Here is a 19205-nt window from a genome sequence, read left to right as displayed (position 1 = left end):
CTGAAAGGTAAAGGTCTGTACACAGTACAATCTGCCCCACTGTGGCCCCCACACACAGTACAATCTGCTCCGCAGTGGCCCCCACACACAGTACAGTCCGCCCCCCAATGACCCCCACACACAATACAATCTGTCCCGCAGTGGCCCCCCAAAGGATTATACTTGTATACTCCACAGTAGCCCCATCCCCACACAGCATGAAATGGTCCACAGTAGCCCCCTCCCCAAAGAGTACACACACAAATATTCTTACCTGAAGGGCCGCCGGGCGTTCTCTCTCCTATTCACTGCGGGCGCTGATGACTTACGTCATCACTTCCGCGCCAGTGCAGAGGTCACACTCTGTATAGTCAGTGTACGTGCGGCCTACACTGACAGCTTTCTGCTGGATTTGCATTTGCACAACCGCACGCATGCCAACATAGAGGGCTCTGCGTGCTCTCTCTGGCACGTGTGCCATAGGTTCGTCATCACTGATTTAGGTTGTGGCCCCACATTGCAGAAACAAGAATGGCTACAAAAGGAATGGGAAAGATATATAAAGTTCTTATACTTCTACCTTCTGCTCAAGCCACTCCTGGCTTTCACTCAAAAAAACGCAACAAAATCTGCAAGAAAAAAAGCTGTGTTCCCGTAATGTGTTGCCTTAGCCTTTAGGAAACATATTTCAGTATTAGTTTTTAACTTTTTCACTCTTTATTTCCCTGTTCAGTTGTTACATGAATGTGTAGAGAAAGAAGGTTTCTAAAGGAAGGGGAGGTTTGATTCTGACTCTTCTATCCAGATCGGGAAAAAAATGTCTCGGCGATTACCCCCTTGAATAAACCTTAAAGTAACAGTCTCAAAGTTTTCACGATGTACAGAGGAAGACATATACAATCAGTTTTTCATGTTTTTACAATAAAGATGGCGCCCTCGTGTTCATTTGTATCACCATCTTGTACAGTCTTATGACAATCCTTATTTCTCTCATTCTCCGGAAATCATAGTTCATTGTTATGGGGTACATTGTAGTCAGTGTTCATTGCTCCCCATGTAATACAGTATCTGACAGCTCATGGTCACTGCTCAAATGTTCATTGTATAAGTGTATACCCCACAAGCCTATTCACTTTCCAGCAGAGGCACAGATTCTGTATGCATCATACTATTGCCATCATACCATAAGTCATACGATGTTACCAATGTTATGCATTCAGTTACTGGCCTCACACTTCCAGTATGGCTTTGGCTGTGCAGGACTCTCGCTCTTCTTCTTCTATAGAAATCATAAGATCATTTGCTGATAACTTGCTAGATTCCTGCTCTGGGTAGTGGGATGCCAGTGGTGTACTGTCTTGACTGTCACATTCTGTCGTCATAGATCTCCAGCGAGTAGGAACTTCTGAAACTGAACCCACAAGGACAGTGTCGGCATTCATGATGTAGATCTTTTCTGGAAAAGGTAAAAATAAGAGATTCATGGATATATCTATATTGCATGTCAGATATTTGGATTGGGATGGGAAAAGATAGATCCTACAAAGACGGATAGCTATGGTAGAGTTAGACAGATATGAGAGAGGAATACGAGAGGTAGATATGAGATTGTTCTCACCAATCCTATTGTTCATTTGATCTCTGCCTAGCTGCATTCCAGGCTCCATTGTCCTATTATTGTGTGTATTCTTCGTCATCTGGTAAATCTCAGCAGTTCTATTCTCCTTTTGCAGTAGATTCTTTCTATTATTTTCTGCCATGTTTGTTATCAATGTCCTCTTTGGGATACCAGAGGAAAAAAAAAAATTACATTTCTAACATAATAAAGAGAGGACATAATCTTAATAGTTAAAGAGGACCTGTCAAGAACTGTCATGCAGTTTGATATACTGCTAGAAAGCTGACAGTGCGCTAAATTCAGCGCACTGTCGGCTTTCCTGTTGTGTGCCCCAAGGGAGGAGATATTGGTGCAATTAGCAATACCTCTTCACTGTCAGAAGGGCGTTCCTGACAGTCTAGCTGGGAACGCCCCTCCTGACAGTACTGTGTGTAGCGCTATACTTACAGAGGGGCGTTCCTTATCGCCCAGTGATGATGCTGAGCGGTGAGGAGCGCCCCCAGTACTAGTCTAGGGACGAGTACTGTCAGGAGGAGGGGAGGGGGCTTTCCTCACCCCTCTGACAGTATAGCGTTATGGACACTACTGTCGGGGGGGAATGTTTCCAGCTAGACTGTCAGGAACGCCCTTCTGACAGTGAAGAGATATTGGCAATTGTACCGATATCTCTTCCCCCAGGGCACATAACAGGAAAGCCGACAGTGCGCTGAATTCAGTGTACTGTCAACTTACTAGCGGTATATAAAACTGCATGTGCCCGAGGACATGAAAGGTCCTCTTTAAAGCTAGATATAGTTGTGAGGGGAACCAATGTACCTCAAACAAAATAACAGACCAGAAATCCTGCAGTCAAAAATGTGGTTTTATGGCCATGATTAGCAAAAGTAAAGGTCAGGGAAACGCTTGCGGCAAAACTGATCAACTGGGGCAAATTTTCTAATGACATACATTATAATCCTGGTGAGATTTGTGCCCAGAAACTGCTGTACGTGCTGTGCATCCCATTTATTATATATATGGAACTTTTTGTGCTTTGCGTGCTAAGTGGGCATGTCCTAATGAAAAAGGGTACAGCTTAAAGTGCAATTTCAGGAAGCAAAATTAGCGCTTTGTTTCACAATGCATTGAATCTAATGTGAACAACATGATGAATGCTGTCTTCTGTCTTGTTCTTTTTAGTTTTAGCAGGACTTTTTCTTCCATCAGAAAAGTAAAACAACGTGACAGAAGAAAGTGATGGAGGAGTACAATGGACATTGAATAACGGTTGTGTGAATCCACCCTTAATTTGCTATGTTATGTCATGTGCAGGTCCTGAACGGATAGGGCTTGACACAAGAATTCTGTCTTTGGTGTCCCGTGAATCCCTGGTCAGGGTCTGCTCCCTCTGGCCCTTCACTAAATAGAATATAACCATGTTACTAGATAGGAACCTTATGAAATACACTTACCCGAGGGAGTTCAGGTTGGATGAAATCTACAAAAAAAAAGTCAAAAATATCTGTCAGGCCTTATTTACACTTATTATTATTATTACACTTTAAATATTCCTGCTGTATAAAGATCAACCTTTTTATTTTTATTTCCTATACTTTGTATGTTTTTGACACATGGAAGTCATCCAATTTTTTTCATGGACCGCAGACATTCATTGATGCAATGCATTGTGATACACATGTGAATACGGCATAGTTATAAGGTTGTTAACAGGGTATTGCAACCAAAACGAGTTAACTTTCTTATCAGTGGGAGTCCAATCTTTGGGCTCTAGGACCCCACTGATCATGAGGACAGGGGTGTTTTGCACCCCAACAGAGGCAGTGGTCAGAAATGCATTCCCCTGTTCTGTACATTTCAGTGGGCCCCCTTCAGTTGAACTTTGGCTATCTCTGGTGACCCTACTAAAATGAACAGAGCAGGGGAGCGCATTTCTTGTCAATGTGTTTGTTTAAACTGGAATGCAAAACGCTGGTTGGACCCTAATGAGCATAAAGTTACCCCTATCCTGTAGATATGTTGTGGTGAGATTACCCAATTAAGTCCCACCCCTCGTCCTCCAGCCAGCAACCATGCCACATCCATTTGTTAAGTAATGGCATGAGCAGCAAAAGTGGCTAAAAGGTAGAATATTAGGCACAAATATATCAAGCTCTAAAAATGTGGCTTTTCACCAACATCTTTCACTTCATGAATGTATCCTATTTTGTTTCTCTAGATGAATCCTCTAGCTTCCTTCACTGATTCCTCTTCCCCATTATCCTCTCCTTTTTGGGCAGTTACGGGTACTTACTTTTCCAGAGCTTAAGGTTGCAGATCTTCTGCTTCCAGGACAGGCAGAGGAAGGCGATGAGGAGTGCAGTGACACAGATGATGGCAGCCATGACAAATGGTATGCTCCGCTTCCCTGCAAGACATTTTACATCTCCTCAAGTGACACTTTAGCAAAGAACCAAAGATACTTGACATGGTGTATAAATTAGACAGGCAAGGGAGCCAGGGCATGCTGGGAGTACGAGTGCCATAATATATGGAGTGCTACAGTTTGCATACTACAGACTCAAAAGGATTTACATAAGTAACAAAACTATCTAAAATAAGAACTTGTGTTGCCTATAGCAACCAATCATAGTTCAGCATTAATTTTTCCATAATTGGTTGCTATGGATTTTGCTGAATGGCCTTTCTATTGTTATTCCTCACCATCTGCACAATATGTGAATGAGAAGACTTGTTTGTATTCATTGGCCGTATACTTGTACATAGCTGCATCCAGTCTAGCAATGCTCAATGAGCAACACAAATTGGCATCAGCAGCACAGATGCATCAGTCTGAGGTCCAGGAAGTTTAGCTCAGGCCTGGTTCATATCTGCATTCGGTATTCCATTCAGGTAGTCCACTTGGGGACCCCCCGAACAGAATTATGAATGCATTGACAAGCGGTGAGCTTCTGAAATCACACGGACCCCATAGACTATAATGGGGTCGGTGTGTTTGCCACGTGGTGTCCGCACGGAACATGTGAAAAGAAAAGTAGTTCATGAGACACTTTTCTCTCTGCATGATTCGTGCAAAAACCATGTGGTAAAAACATGCAGGCCTTATTATAGTCTACAGGGTCCTTGTGCTTTCATTGCTTGTCAATGTGTTCGGTATTCTGTTCGGGGGGGTCCCAAGCAGACTTTCTGAACACAATACCGAATGTAGATGTGGACCAGGCCTCAGGCCCTATTTATATCTGTGTTCAGGTTTACGTTTAGGAAATCTGCTTAGGGACCCCTTGAATGGAAACCCATACACATTAAAAAGCGGTTACCTGGGAAACCCACGGATCCCAAATACTATAAAGGGGTCCATGTGGTTTCCACATGAAACATGTGGAGCGAAAAGTCCTGCAAGCAGCACTTTTCTCCCCGCACGGTTCGTTTGGAAACCGAGCGGAAGCCACACAGACCCAATTATACTCTATGAAGTCCAAGTGGTTTAGTTAGGTAACCACTTTTTAATACGTGTAGGTTTCCGTTCCGAGGGTCCCCAAGCGGACTCCCCGAGCAGAAACCCGCAGATGTAAAACAGGCCTCAGAGTTGTCTACACGAGATATACTGTAATTGTAATCTCTCCTGAGTTGAGACAAGGACTAGATAAGTACAAGTTTGTAGCTTGTTTGCAGCCAGCAGAAACTGTCGAAAATTAGCAGATAGAGAAGTCCTGTACAGAGGACTTTTTGCTCCAGCGGTTTCAGTATAAAAATAGTCTATGGGGTCCGCGGGTGTCTGCAGTTAAGAGCTGCACAGATGTGATCCTAGCCTTACTGGGAAAGCATAGAAGGTACTTACCTGACTCATGTGTGCCACCTTTGGTTGTACTAGTTAAAGTCACAGAGGTTGTGGTGTCAGGAGTTGTCGTGGCAGGGGTCGTAGTATCGGAAGTAGCTGCATATCTTGTAGATGTCTTATATGTGGTGTTCGCTATTGATATGGCATCCAGGTTTTTTAGTTCCCCACACAGAGCATCTTCCGTAACGCTACCCCTCCTAGTGGTCACTCGATTTAATGCATTACAGCTAAATTGAAAATAAATACAAATCAATAAGCAGAATCATAACCGAACAAAACCACTGCGAATAGCCCTGAGACATCTTTCTATATCAAGCTGTTAAAAATGTTGTTATGCTTTTCTGATTGTGAAAAACGTAAATGGCCCCTTTTTTGGCCATAGTTTTCACAAGTACACTTTTTTTTAAACAAGTTTTAGTGTGGTTCACGCAACAATAATGGATGAATAATGAATAATGGCCGTGTGACTCTTTTTTTTTTTTTTAAATGGATCGTCACAGGCCAGCACTAATTTCCGTGTTAATGAATGTGGGTTATTCACATGTCCATTATTATGAATAACGCTCAAAACATAGGTCATGTCCAATTTTTTTCTGTTTTCATGGATCCTTCCATACGCTCAAATTGATGAGGGATGTGTGAAAATGGGCGCCCCTTGGGGGTAAGATGGCCATGAAAAATGGATGCTTTTCATGGATATGTACCTCGGTCGTGTGAAAGTAGCCTTAGTTTAGATGCACCATAATAAGCTATGAGCACTTTGCTCCTTTGCTCTAGTGAATCCCATCCACACCATGCGGAAAAATACACGCAGTGTGTCGATTATACTTATGGAAACGCCAGCGATTTCCCTATGGATATAATGGAAGCAAAACATCCGCAGAGCAAACCTTTGCAAACTTTCTGTGAAAAGTGCTTCCGGAAAAACCATGATACGTTGCTGCGCGTTTTTTTCTACAATATTTTTTTTGCTGTGGCCCACTACATGGAACTTTAGCCTTACACGGATGCCCCATGCATTCCAGTGTATGGAGGGATCTGTGAAATGGACAAAAATAGAGCATGACCTACATTTTGATGGTCTGTTACAAAAGATCATCCACATAAGGGTCATGTGAATATCCCCCATTCACTTGAAATGAATTTAATGCTTCCTTATGATGTTCATTTTTTTTCATTATTATTAATTAATATAGTGTGAATAAAGCTTAAATCTAATATGACCCTCCTGAGGGATTGGACTCACTCTGTGTGTGGTTTACATGTTTCTGTGTCTGAGCTCAGATTGGAGAAAGTCCCACTGGGACACATTTCACATTTTGTGTCATTCGTAGGGGAGCCTGTAAAATATATAGAAATAGAATTCTATGATTTAGTATCACACACGCAGTATACCGAATAAACGTACATTTTTTGACAGAGACAGGTGAGTCTGAAACCTCTGCCCCTACACAGCCAGGTACCTTTTTGCTTTACTCCTTGGCCAGGTGGACACAGTTTAAAAAGATTGCAGCGGGCACATGTGTCGGGCAATTCAGTCTGACAGTAGTACCCAGGTTTACACTGGCAGATCGCCGGTTTGAGTAAGGAGCAGCTCTGGACCTCTATAAGAAAAGATTCTGGAAAGGGAGAATGAAAACATTGTCAGCTGTTACCTAGTACTGTATCTATGACACAAACTGGTTGGCAAACCCTTATTCATGTGCTGCACCCTATGAGATTGTTTATCATTCAAACGCAATTTTTTGTAAGTATCATGTCGGATTAGCCTTAAGAAAGGCTATTCTTCTCCTACCTTTCGTTGTCTTCTCTGCGTCACTGTTCGCCTGTAACCCTGGTTTTTGTCGGTTTGCAAATGAGTTCTCTCACAGCACTAGGGGCGGGCCCCAGCACTCAAACAGCACTGGGGGCGTCCCCAATGCTGTGAGAGAATTCTCCAGTGACGCCTCCATCTTCTTCAGGAACCCGCCTCTGCACGTCTTCTTCCGTACTGGGTTTTCAATTTTCTAGGCCGACTGCGAATGCCCACAGCTTACAGTGTGTCAAACCAACCAAATTAGTGTCCCCCACTTCCCACCTCAGTAAGACCACTGACTCTTGATGTTTTGTATATAGACTGTAAGCTCTTGCGAACAGGGCCCTCACTCCTATTGTTTGATATTCTTTATTTCTTTGTCACATTGTAATGTCTCATATTGTCTGTTCATGTGTTCTCTGATTTGTAAAGTGCTACGGCATATGTTATCGCTATATATATAAAGTTTATCATTATTACTATTATTATTATAGTATGGGCATGTATATAATCTGTAATCAAAAGCTCTGATTTTTTTGGTATTTATATAAAACCTCACCTGAATTATAATAAATAATATTTAAACATAAATTATCACAAATTCATAGTTTATTGATAGGTCAAATAATGAATTAAATCTCAATAAGAACAATCCAGCGAGAAAGAAAAAGGGAATAGAGGTCGCAGCAACACCAGGGCACAGAATAAATATAAATTCATGTCAATTAATAACATGCATGTAAATTACTATCTCGATAAGTAATCCAGTTCATGTATATTGCATTAATTATAAATTCCAATTGCGGATGAAAGCATGGCCGTGTAAAGGAGGCCTCGTACTGCACGCTGAAGTGAACTCCAAAGTAAACCCTGAAAGCTACAACCAGTAATCGTTGTGCCTGTGACTCATCTGTAGCTATGACCGTTCAGATATAAATAGTTCAGAATTTCCTTGCTGCATTGGGTTTCATTACGGGTAGTCTCTTTCTTACTATAAATTTGCTTATTAATAATTCTGTGTTTCATGTATTAGGTGTAAGCGACTCCGGCAATATCTAGCGCCAAATTACTTGTGGGCAGTGATCATGAAACGTAAAGAAGTCACAATAATCTTACCACGAATATTATCAATACTTCTTTTCTACTTTAGGTTGAGGCCACATGTGGAAATTCAGCGTTTTTGGCTGTTTCAGAAATGTTGCGTTTTACAGCCCCAGCAAAGTAGATGAGATTTAGTTATAGTAATCGCATCCCCATATTGTGGGGAAAAAATTCTGCAGAAAACGGATTTAAATTGGAAAAAAATACAAAATGCAGCAGAAAAGCCATTTTTTTGGGATTGGGTTTTCAGTTACATTCAGTTACATTCCGCTATGCGAGACCTTATCCTTTCAATGACAACTATATCAGATATTCTAAAGAACTGGATGATCATAGAAAACAGAAAATAATAAAATTCCAAAAGATCCAGTGATACTAGTACTGGGGCATTTTATTTCCAGTACGGTTTATACCAAATTATGGGTCTATAAGAGGCTGTTCACATTAGATTGTGATCAACCATTAAATAGATCTATTTTACAGATAATAAAAAAGGATACAAATGGATGACCATTTACATAGAGTCAATGTTATATATATTTTTTTAATTGTTTTGTGTGGCTTTTTTTGTAGTGTAATACTGTATGTACTGCTTTTCCGCCTGACAACAAAAATCACCTTGTTTTTACACTTAGGCAATGCAAAGCGAATACCCAACCGTTTTTAGCATCTGTCCTTTGCATTTTGGAGACAGACCCGAGGTATCGCCTCCTGTATATTTGTTCTTCATATAGTTTATTATCTGCAATTTGTGACTTTTTTGTTCCTCTCTGTTTGGTAACTATATACACTTGTAGTCTTTGTGTAATTTTGTGTGCTATTATGCTCTATTATGGGGATGTCTTGGAGGGTCTTTCTTTTTTTTGGGTACATTGTTATTTACATGTTTTTTTATGCTTCTAGATCAGTGGTTCTTAACCGGGGTTCGATCGAATCCTAGGCCATATGTACAGTTCATTTTGTGTACCAGTAGAAAAAACATATACCCATGTCTTGAATTTGGAAATAAATCATATTTGATTTATCACTAAAGAAGGGTTCGGTGAATGTGCATATGAAACTGGTGGTGGTACCTCAAACAAGGTTAAGAACCACTGTTCTAGATGAATAAAGATTAGACATGAGCGAGTAGTATTCGATCGAGTAGGTATTCGATCGAATACTACGGTATTCGAAATACTTGTACTCGATCGAGTACCACTCGCTATTCGAATGGAAAAGTTTGATGCAGAACCAGCATTGATTGGCCGAATGCTATACAGTCGCTTGTAGTGCGAGCATGCTCAGTCAGCTCTGCCCAGGCCCGATGCCTGGCAGAGTGAATTCAGAGCCGGAAGATGCCGCGGGGACACTGCACGGAGAAGACTGCTCGGAGGATCCAGCCTGACCCTCACTCGTGGACTTGGTAAGTGTAATTTGATCGAATGTTGTCTACCCCTGAAACGAGCATTTTCACCCCATAGAGTATAATAGGATTCGATATTCGATTCGAGTAGTCGAATATTGAGGGGCTACTCGAAATGAATATCGAATCTCGAACATTTTACGCTCATCTAGGAGATGCTTTTTACATCCATGAAACTGATCGAATAAATGGATAATCAAATCGTAATGTGAATGGCCCATAAGATTATATTTTTAACCAGTAGTTGGACAGTATGTCTCTTAGTCACATGATCCTTGTGTACATAGCCAAGAGGGACAGGAGCAGCATGGAACCATTCACACCATTTCAATCCTAACCTATCCCTTGTTGTTTTTTTAATGAAAAGATGTAATATTGGGATCTTAGCATACAGTCATTTACCTTTGTTGCACATCCTACAACTCTTGCATACTGGATTATTCTGGGACCAGTCAATGTACTTGTTGGGTTCAGAACACGTTGCACACTCTTTCTTTATGTCTTTAACACAAGTAGAACGTGTCTCCTGACCTGATAATGATAAAGAGAGAACTTCATGTGATGTCATGTGCAGACTAAAACCATGCACAATAATAAGAATAGCTAGAACAAATGAATGGGATCTATTGACAAAGATCTATTGTCTATGGCCAGAGACTGACACAGCTAGCGGAGTACAGTATGTGACACCCCTCTCTGCCCTCAACGGCTGCTTGGACAAGACAATAATGTTGATCAGAGAGTCCTAGTCTACAAGGGGTACAAAAATAGATGTTGTATCTGGGCCAAAAGCCTTCTCAGCCACCTAAGAGGAATGATACCTGGTAGGTGTGGGACACTATTGGGAACCCAAAAGCTGAAGGTAGTACCTATACCTCCCTAGTAAAACCTCCAGTGACTTACCCACGTCATCCAGCAGTTGTGTTAAAGAACCTGACACATTTAAGACTAACCTTTAGGACATCTGAAGCAGCAAGCCTTCTCCTTTTCATTGTAGTATTGCGTTTCTCGGCATCTCACCTGACCAGTAGCCTCCTAAAATGACAATATAATAGTTTGTCACAGCAAATATCTATTGGTAAGCACAAAACGGAAAGGGAAATCCACTCATATGTCAATGGCTGGGGGTGAACTATATTGGAAATGGGAAAAGTCGGGATCTGCAAGACTGAGCCAAGGAAACATTTGTGAGATTACGTTGTAATTTAACCCTCTGTGTTCTCACCCACAATTCATCCAACAAATACATCATCAAGGTAACCAAAATGTTGTGGTGAGTCTTCCTAACTTTTGTATACCTATATGAAATCAGATGGCTATTGGGGGCATACCTTGTGCAATAAAGCAAAGTGAAACTATTATAGAATGAGATCCATTACTTATATATACTCCACAATTAGATATTTATGACCTATATTTATGGCCATAAATTACAAAAAAAATCCTGGACTACCCCTTTAATGTGTCATTATGTCATTCTGTCACCCCTAGTTTTAGTGTGCCAAATCCCAAATGTCAGCTTGTCATTGTCCAGTCCTCCAAGTGTCAATGTATCATTGTTGTTTTACAGGACTTTTTCCTTCCCGTTAAAACATTAAAGAAGAAAAACAGAAGAAAATATTATAGTAAATGGAGACAAATGCAAATGGAGGGTGGTCCATGTGCATCGGTCATTGTGTTGGCAATTCAGCACCATGATGGATCAGAACATCGGAGTTGAATGACATCAGTGTGAATGAATCCTTATCCTGACAGAATGGCTCTATAAGTAGAATTTGGATCATGTTACATTTACTAATTGGCACTTGTCTTGCTTTTTTCCCGTCACACAAGCAGTTTTTCTGTTGCGATTGCACTTTTGGTAGTTCATTTTCTTGTGAAATGTTCCACACAGTGCAATGTTATATAGGTTAGTGTGCCAGATCTGACTGAAGTGTTGTGTAATACGGTGTCATGTTGTGTCACTGAACTGGTTTGCTGTCGTAGGGTGAAGTCACATTTTTTCCACGGTGATCTCATAGCGTTTTCTATATCCAAATTCAGCATGGAAACCCTTTGAATTTTGCTTCCTATTGTTTTCAACCAGAATCTGTGCCATTGTTCATAAGATAATTTCTAGTGTTGTGGAATCAGCAGTATAGCAAAAAAAAAAAAAAAAAACATTCTGCCCTATTTTGATATGGAATATGTGCTGAAGGTCAAAAAAAATAAATGCGCTGAATTCTGCATTAAAATCTGCTTATACTTAGACATTAATGCACAAAACTGATTCTGGATGGAATTCATGTCAAATTTTCATGTGAATTCTAGCCATGTGATCATAGTCTTGAAGAGAATATTGTTGCTTATGGCAAACCATAGTCAATAGCGATGATCTGAAATTCTAGCGCTTTGTGGGAAGGGGGAGTCATGTGCCCCTTAAGCCGAATGCTTCTAGCAATAACAAGCCATTTGACCAGCTAGTATGCTGAGTATTTGCCCTGGGTACACATTTGGATACATTTATTACGCCTTGTACACAAATTTGTTATGCATATCTAACAATTTGCAACTTTTTTTTCGCTGCCCTTGCCACTTTCCTGGAATTGGGTGCGATGAGGGGCATTCAGTGGCATAAATGATACCTGAAATCTACGTCAGCTGTCACACACATGTCAGAGGGTGGGTGGCCTGGCAGAGGGTGCACCTGATCTATGAGTAGGTAAGAACAGTGTTGAAAGCCAGTCCTCATCTCCCCCTATAACTAAACACAACACAAACTACTGACTAGATCTGAATACACCTATGTTGTCTTGTATCATGAAGTTACTGAATGCATATAAAACCCCCATATATTACATTTCCAATCCCTGTTAGACATTTTCAGAACAGGGTCCCAACCGGTAAGTTGGAAGTGGAGTTACACTGCCTCTGGCCTATATGTTTCCTTCTTCCTACTTCTTGTCATGTTAGTGCTTATTCAGATAACCATAGGAACATTGTTCGAGTGGGCACATGTCTCAGAATGGCATCTTTCAATCACTGCTTATGCACCTGGGGCTCAGTGATTTATCTCAGTTAGGTGGCTTCAGTGCTGAGTCATAGTCAAGCCTCATTTTTTAACTTCATAGGGCACTATTTCAATTTTCGCCTCAGGCAGCAGAAAAGTTCCTCTGGTGGGCCCTAGGTACTTCAGTTCAACAGCTTGTGTAAACTGAACCTACAGTATGCTAGTGATTTACAATACTGTAAGTTCCTGATGTATCACAACTCTACTGCTACATACTCAAGTTTTCAGAACCTAGTCACCTGAATAAGCCTTTAGGAGAAGTATAGGGCTTAGTTCACACGGGGTATTTTGGACTGGAATTTGACGCGGAGGCCGTCACAGGTACCGGTCCAAAATACGGGTAGCTGCGACTGGATGCTGATGCAGTGCACCAGCACCAGTCGTGCACTCCGCTCCAGATTAGGAGCAAATGAATGGGCCTAGTCAGGAGGAGGGAGTGTCTTCAGGCGGATTTGCCTCGCGAATCTGCCTGAAGAATGATCATGTCGCTTCTTTATTCCAGGAGCCAGAACAAACGGCACCCGGAAAAAAGAGAACTGACCGGCAGATTCGGCCTCAAAATACTGTCCAAAATACCCTGTGTGAACTCAGCCTAAGGAGGCAAGACCAACATGTTGTGGTATTATTGATACCTCCAGAGAGTCGCAATATTGAGTATTGCCAGGAATACACATATACGGTTCTCAAATACAAGCAATGACATCACACAAGTAGTTTGTAAGCTGCACTAGATGAACTCACGATTATTCTGGTACATGTGCACATTCATTCTCAGCTCCCCATCTGAGCGCAAAAGGATCATATCACAAGTGTGGTGATGGCTGAAGACAAGAATTAGGTGTCAAAACCTCAGCTGCTTACAGTAAAGACTGATAATGGTCATACTTCTAGTACGCTGCGTTCGGGAACTAATGTAGGCAGCAGACGGTGCCGTGTATATGGGCCTATTGTTTTTTAACAGTTCATTATAAAGAACCCTGTACTGTCTCTATGGCTGAGTTTACACTGTGCGTTTTTACTCAAAAGCACATACAAAAATGCACGTGTTATAGGAAAAAACGTGACTTAAAAAGGAAAAAAGTGGTTTTTAAAAATGCATGCAGTTCTTATAAACATATAAAAACATATAACTATATCTAAGTTTTTAAAGATTTTGTTTCATCCTCTCAGTGGTGACAGCCTTTTGTCTTGATTGGTTGACCTGTGGCTCTGGGGAGCATATTGTACAGTGTGGGACCACTGTGGAGCATTACACTGTTGGAGCTCGGAGGAGCTTTTTATACTGTGTGGGGCTGCTATGGAGCATTATTCTATGGGGGTACTCTGGGGAGTATATTATACTATGAGGGACCACTGTGGAGCATTACACTGTTATAGCTCAGAGGAGCTTTTTATACCGTGTGGGGCTGCTATGGAGTATTATACTGTGGGGATTCTCTGGGGAGTATATTATACTGTGTGTGGACATACTTGTCCCTGGGGCACCAGTGTCCACCATCACATCCTGTTTAATTGCATGTCATGCCTCGGTCCCCATAAGCCTTGCACCCCAAGTCACTCACATATGTCACCAAAGAGGCTGTTGATTGGGTTCAGCATTTTAGTGAGGTGCAGGGCTTCCAAGGACCAAGGCAAAGCATTCAACCAAATACAATGTGGTGGACGCCAAAGTTCCAGGGACAGGTGGAGTTTGTCTAATTCGTGGAAGAAAATAAAAAGTTGAACACTGAAGCTGGGTGTATGTCCCCGGCATCTTTCAATCACTGTGTATGCACCGGGGGCTCAGTGATTTATCTCAGTCAAGCGGCTTCAGTGCTGAGTGGTAATTGAGCCTAATTTTCTAACTTCATAGGGCACTATTTCAATTTTTGCCTCAGGCAGCAGAAAAGCTGTAATTGGCCCTGGGTGGGCCCCATAACAAGTTCCTCTGGTGGTCCCTAGGTACGTCAGTTCAACATAATCGGATGTGGATTATCTATGTTTGGTCTCCCTAAATCCAGTCCCTGCAGTGTATGACACAGCCGGGATTGCTACTAAAATAAAAAAATACTCAGACTCGATCACAGCATCTGGGTGATTAGAGGGAAAGCTTACCCTCCCATTTTCACTCCTCAGATCCCCTGTGATGAGATTTTGGGTATAAAGGGTTGCCATAGCAGCCATTAGGTCAATCAATGGCCTCTGAACAGCTTTTCTCAATTGTACATTGGGATACTACATAGGGTTTAAGAAGTATTGTAGTATATTACAATCCCCTTGTAGGATAGCGAAAAAAAAAACTAAAGTTAAAAAATGTAAAAAATAAATAATAAAAAAGTTTAAAAACCCCACTTTATAATTTAAAAAATTCATAATATAAACAAACATATTAGATATCTTTATGTGCGTATAAGTCCATACTATCCAAAAATAGTGTTATTTATCCCATATGATGAACGCCATAAAAAAAATATACACTGCAATGCACAAATGTATCTTGGCTACCTCGTGTTAAAAGTGATCACAATAAAAAGTGATCAAAAAGTTATACGTATCAAAAATTGATACCAAAGAGCCCTGACATAATTCTCTCACCAAAATAATAAAAAATTATGGACGTCAGAATATGGTAACCTCAGGAAAATCATTTATTTTGGAAAAGTTCTGCGGGACAAAGTTGCCATATTGTTTTTAATGCAGAGTGAACACTATAAAAACACACTGCCCCCCACCTAAAACATTAATAAAAGCTACCATATATACTCGAGTATAAACCAAATTTTTCAGCACAGTTTTTGTGCTGAAAAAGTCCCCTTCGGCTTATACTCAAGTCAGCAAAAAAAAAAAAAAACAACAATAAATGCCGGATTGTGGTTTTATTTAAGTATTTCACATTGATTCACTCTTTGCTTGCTTATGGGGCTGGTTAAGGGGTCGCGCTTCTAACCGAGCTGCGGTTTTTGGTTAGGTCCGGACCGCAGGGCCCCGCTGGCTAACCCGGCCCATTTTTTGTGGGCTTCTTTAAGTATTTCACACTGACGCAATAATTTCAATCTAACAGTTTTCTATGTCTCTTTTACTCTTTGCTTGCTTATGGGCTTGTTGAGCTTAAAGGGGCTCTATCAGTAAAATTATGCCGGTAAAGTTATATTAAACTACCCCCCCCCCCCCCCCGTTTTAAAATAAAACCCTAAAACAGAATATGTTCAACTTACTGAACGTGCACGGGGGGCGGGCATTCAGGGTCTGACGACATCTTCAGCCATGCCTCCTCTTCACAAGGTACACCTGGCCTATAGTGGGTGAGTCCCCAGTCATAGTCTGCTGCCTAAAGTCATACTTGTGCAAGGTGGTAGGTAGCCCCCGCCACATTACAGCCACTGGGTAGACCCAGCATAAGGCTATAGCCAATGTAGGAGCCATACTGAGGAGCAGCCTTTACAAAGGTTCCTCTTTCTCTAACTTGTCTTAGGACAGACAAAACCTTGTTATCAGATACAAAGACAATGTAACATTAACCATTACTAGATATGTCAATACATATACAGTATACACATACCCAATGCAACATATAACACTTTCATTGTAAAACATTAGAAGAAATAGTAACCCTCCTATACAAGTTGTTCAGATCAGCAAATGGCTACTCAAATGGAAAGTAACACTTTATGGTTGGTGCTATCTGCTTATATGTTCACAGGCTATGTATGGTATTGCCACTGAGCCCAATTCACTGCCGTGGAGTCAAGCTGAATATCAGACAAATGTCATAGACAGGTATGGCACTGTTTCTGAAAGAAAGCAGCTGTGTTTGTCTAATCTAGTACAATCCCTTTAAAGCTGAGTAAAGTTCATGGTTCCTGATCTGAGCCAGTTCTTGTATATACAGTATCTTGTATTTGCATGGCATTTCCCTTTAACCACTTCCAGCAAGTCGTCATAACCGTACATTCATTTTAGTAGTGCCTTGCCACAAATAGCTATAGAACTAGCCCAAACCATCTACAGTGCATATTGCAATATACAGCTCAGATAATGGGCTGCATGGGAGTTACCTCTAATCCTGGCCATTTAACTACTTGGATGCTAACGTCAATAGCAACCGGGGCATCTAAAGGACCTCTGATCATAGTCACTACTTACTGTAGCATTTATGGGATCCATCTGATGACCATGCCATCTGTCATCTAAGTGCACCTGTTAGGCTGTGCTAGAGGTAGGGCCTGTCAGTGTTGGGCTGAGAGGCATAATACATTGTATTACATTGTAGTGTGAACAATAGGTGGGAGGAAGTAGCTAGCTTCTCCTCTTATTTGAATGCTGTGTGGGGAATACCTACAGACAAAGAAATAGAGTATATGAAGTGTACCAGGTACCAAACAACTGTCAGAAAATAGTCAAATTTTACTTAAGTCTTATAGTTGCCATCAGCTGGTAAGACTTCATAATGTCATTGAGCTAATCTGTTTCCGAAGGGATATCGCTGTTCTCATTCTGAAAGTGGTCTCTCTCTATATTTATGACTATGAGAGTGGCTTCAGCTCAACATTGGTGCCCAACTCACATTTACAGAGATGAGGTGGCCTTGCCTGGAAACAAGGGTCCCAGTCCATACCGGGAGAAACACCCCCAGACCATAACTCCACCTCTGCCGAACTTTACTGGGTGTCCAAATACTTATTGGTAGACAGTGTACAGGGACATGCCATGAGTGTGCATACTGCCTGATCGCCCTTTACAAGAAAACAACAAATAAAATAATTCTAACAAGTCGACTCATATGCTAAGAATTGTTTTGACATCAGGGTGGGAGATATGAGAGAAATTCTCTAAAATGTCACCTCTTATCTCTACTTATTAACTTGTATGCAGGTCTTGAGTTCAGTCATCAATTTTCCCTCAGAAGGACAAGCTCGAGAACTTGTGTCACCCCAGAAACCACAGTAACCAGACTGCAGCTTAAAGAGACGTTTGATGTGTAACCTCTCAGCTCTGGCAGAAGGTTTCGCTATAGTCGCAAAAGACGACAATAGATCGCAGTGTGATTCAACTTCAACAGGACGACATTTAACATGAAAAAAACAGGCAGTAAAATTCCCAGACTGACATTCAAAGAAAATCTTACAACCACAGCCCTGGTTTAATGTCATGTTTTGCTCAGAATCAAATTTCTGCCATATAGCGAAAAACAGCAAAAAAAAGTTATATTCAAAAACACTCCAAATCCCCAAAGGCATATTCTGATTTTGGTAAATAAATGTTCCACATTCGCTTCCCCTCTCTGTTGTTTGGGTCCGTCAGGTGACCAGAACAATGGAGAGTGGGACTGCTAATATAGAGGTTACATATGCCCCCCAGCAGACCCCATTGACGATAAAGGGGTCTGTCAGGTGTCCATTGTTTTTAAACTGAAACTTCATACAGTATTTTTCCTCCACCAATTTTCGGAGGTAACTGTGATAAGGTCAAAGCCATGTTTATGACTAATTGACCATTAATCCTGGGTAACTGTCATCATCCTAATTAATTAGGCACTCAGCCTAATTAATTAGGATGACGACAGTTACCCTAATTCGTCATCCTAATTAATTAGGCTGAGTGCCAGCAGTAAGGAAATTACACCAGACACACAATGTTGGTATTAGTTCCTCTCTCAACCAAGGAGGAAATACTGACGCACTTTTATTAAACAAGGTGGGGTTAAATAGTAGCAGAGAAAGGAAGAGAGATAACAACAACGTAAGTTTTCATATTCATTCCTGAGTGGTATGGTACATCTCAATCAGGGCCGACGTCAGCGCACGGCATAGTCGGGCAAGTGCCGGGGTCCCCTCCGGCACTCGCCCGCCCCAGCACTTGCCTGTCCCGATTTCAGCTCATCGGCGTCCGACGGACGCCGATGAGCTGAATACATAGTCGATTAAAGCAGGAGCTGTGAGCTCAGTTCCTGCTTTAACGCTGCGGCGTGTGTAGGCGCGATGTGATGACGTCACATCGTGCCTACAACTATGTGAATGGAGTGAGAGAGCGGAGAGAGGAGTGGCGGGGGAGCGATGGAAGGTGAGTGTAAGTGTTTGTTTTGTATTCAACATTAAGGTGGAACATAATGAAGGGGGCCCATGAAATTGGGGAAAATGAGGAGGAGGGGGGAACGGTATGACAGTGGGGAAGATGAAGGGGGTGGGGAGAGAACGGCATGACACTGGGGCAGATGAGGGGGGGAACGGCATGACACTGGGGAAGAGACAGGGGGGACATGAAACTGTGGGCAGATGAAGGGGGAGAACGGCATGAAACTGGGGACAGAGAAGGATGGGGGGCAAATAAAGGGGAGGGGGGGGAACGGCATGACACTGGGGAAGATGAAGGGGGAGAACGGCATGACACTGGGGCAGATGGGGGGGTGGAACAGCATGACACTGGGGCAGAGACGGGGGACATGAA

General features: G+C 41.8%; 1 protein-coding gene across 1 annotated transcript in view; it reads right to left on the bottom strand.

Moving 5' to 3' along the window:
- Nucleotides 1–1208: 1208 nt before the first annotated feature.
- Nucleotides 1209–19205, bottom strand: part of LOC142209114 (uncharacterized) — a 35331-nt gene continuing 17334 nt past the window's right edge. The window contains exons 4-12 of the mRNA XM_075278054.1: nucleotides 10687–10768; nucleotides 10136–10264; nucleotides 6896–7051; nucleotides 6679–6772; nucleotides 5433–5659; nucleotides 3888–4001; nucleotides 3049–3074; nucleotides 1598–1757; nucleotides 1209–1435 (exon numbers count right to left, since the gene is read on the bottom strand). Coding sequence (XP_075134155.1) covers nucleotides 1209–1435; nucleotides 1598–1757; nucleotides 3049–3074; nucleotides 3888–4001; nucleotides 5433–5659; nucleotides 6679–6772; nucleotides 6896–7051; nucleotides 10136–10264; nucleotides 10687–10768 — 1215 coding nt within the window. The remainder of the gene's footprint in view (nucleotides 1436–1597; nucleotides 1758–3048; nucleotides 3075–3887; nucleotides 4002–5432; nucleotides 5660–6678; nucleotides 6773–6895; nucleotides 7052–10135; nucleotides 10265–10686; nucleotides 10769–19205) is intronic.

Source organism: Leptodactylus fuscus, chromosome 6 (assembly GCF_031893055.1).
Source record: "Leptodactylus fuscus isolate aLepFus1 chromosome 6, aLepFus1.hap2, whole genome shotgun sequence".
NCBI classification, from domain to species: domain Eukaryota; kingdom Metazoa; phylum Chordata; class Amphibia; order Anura; family Leptodactylidae; genus Leptodactylus; species Leptodactylus fuscus.
This window is presented reverse-complemented; position numbering and strand designations above follow the sequence as displayed.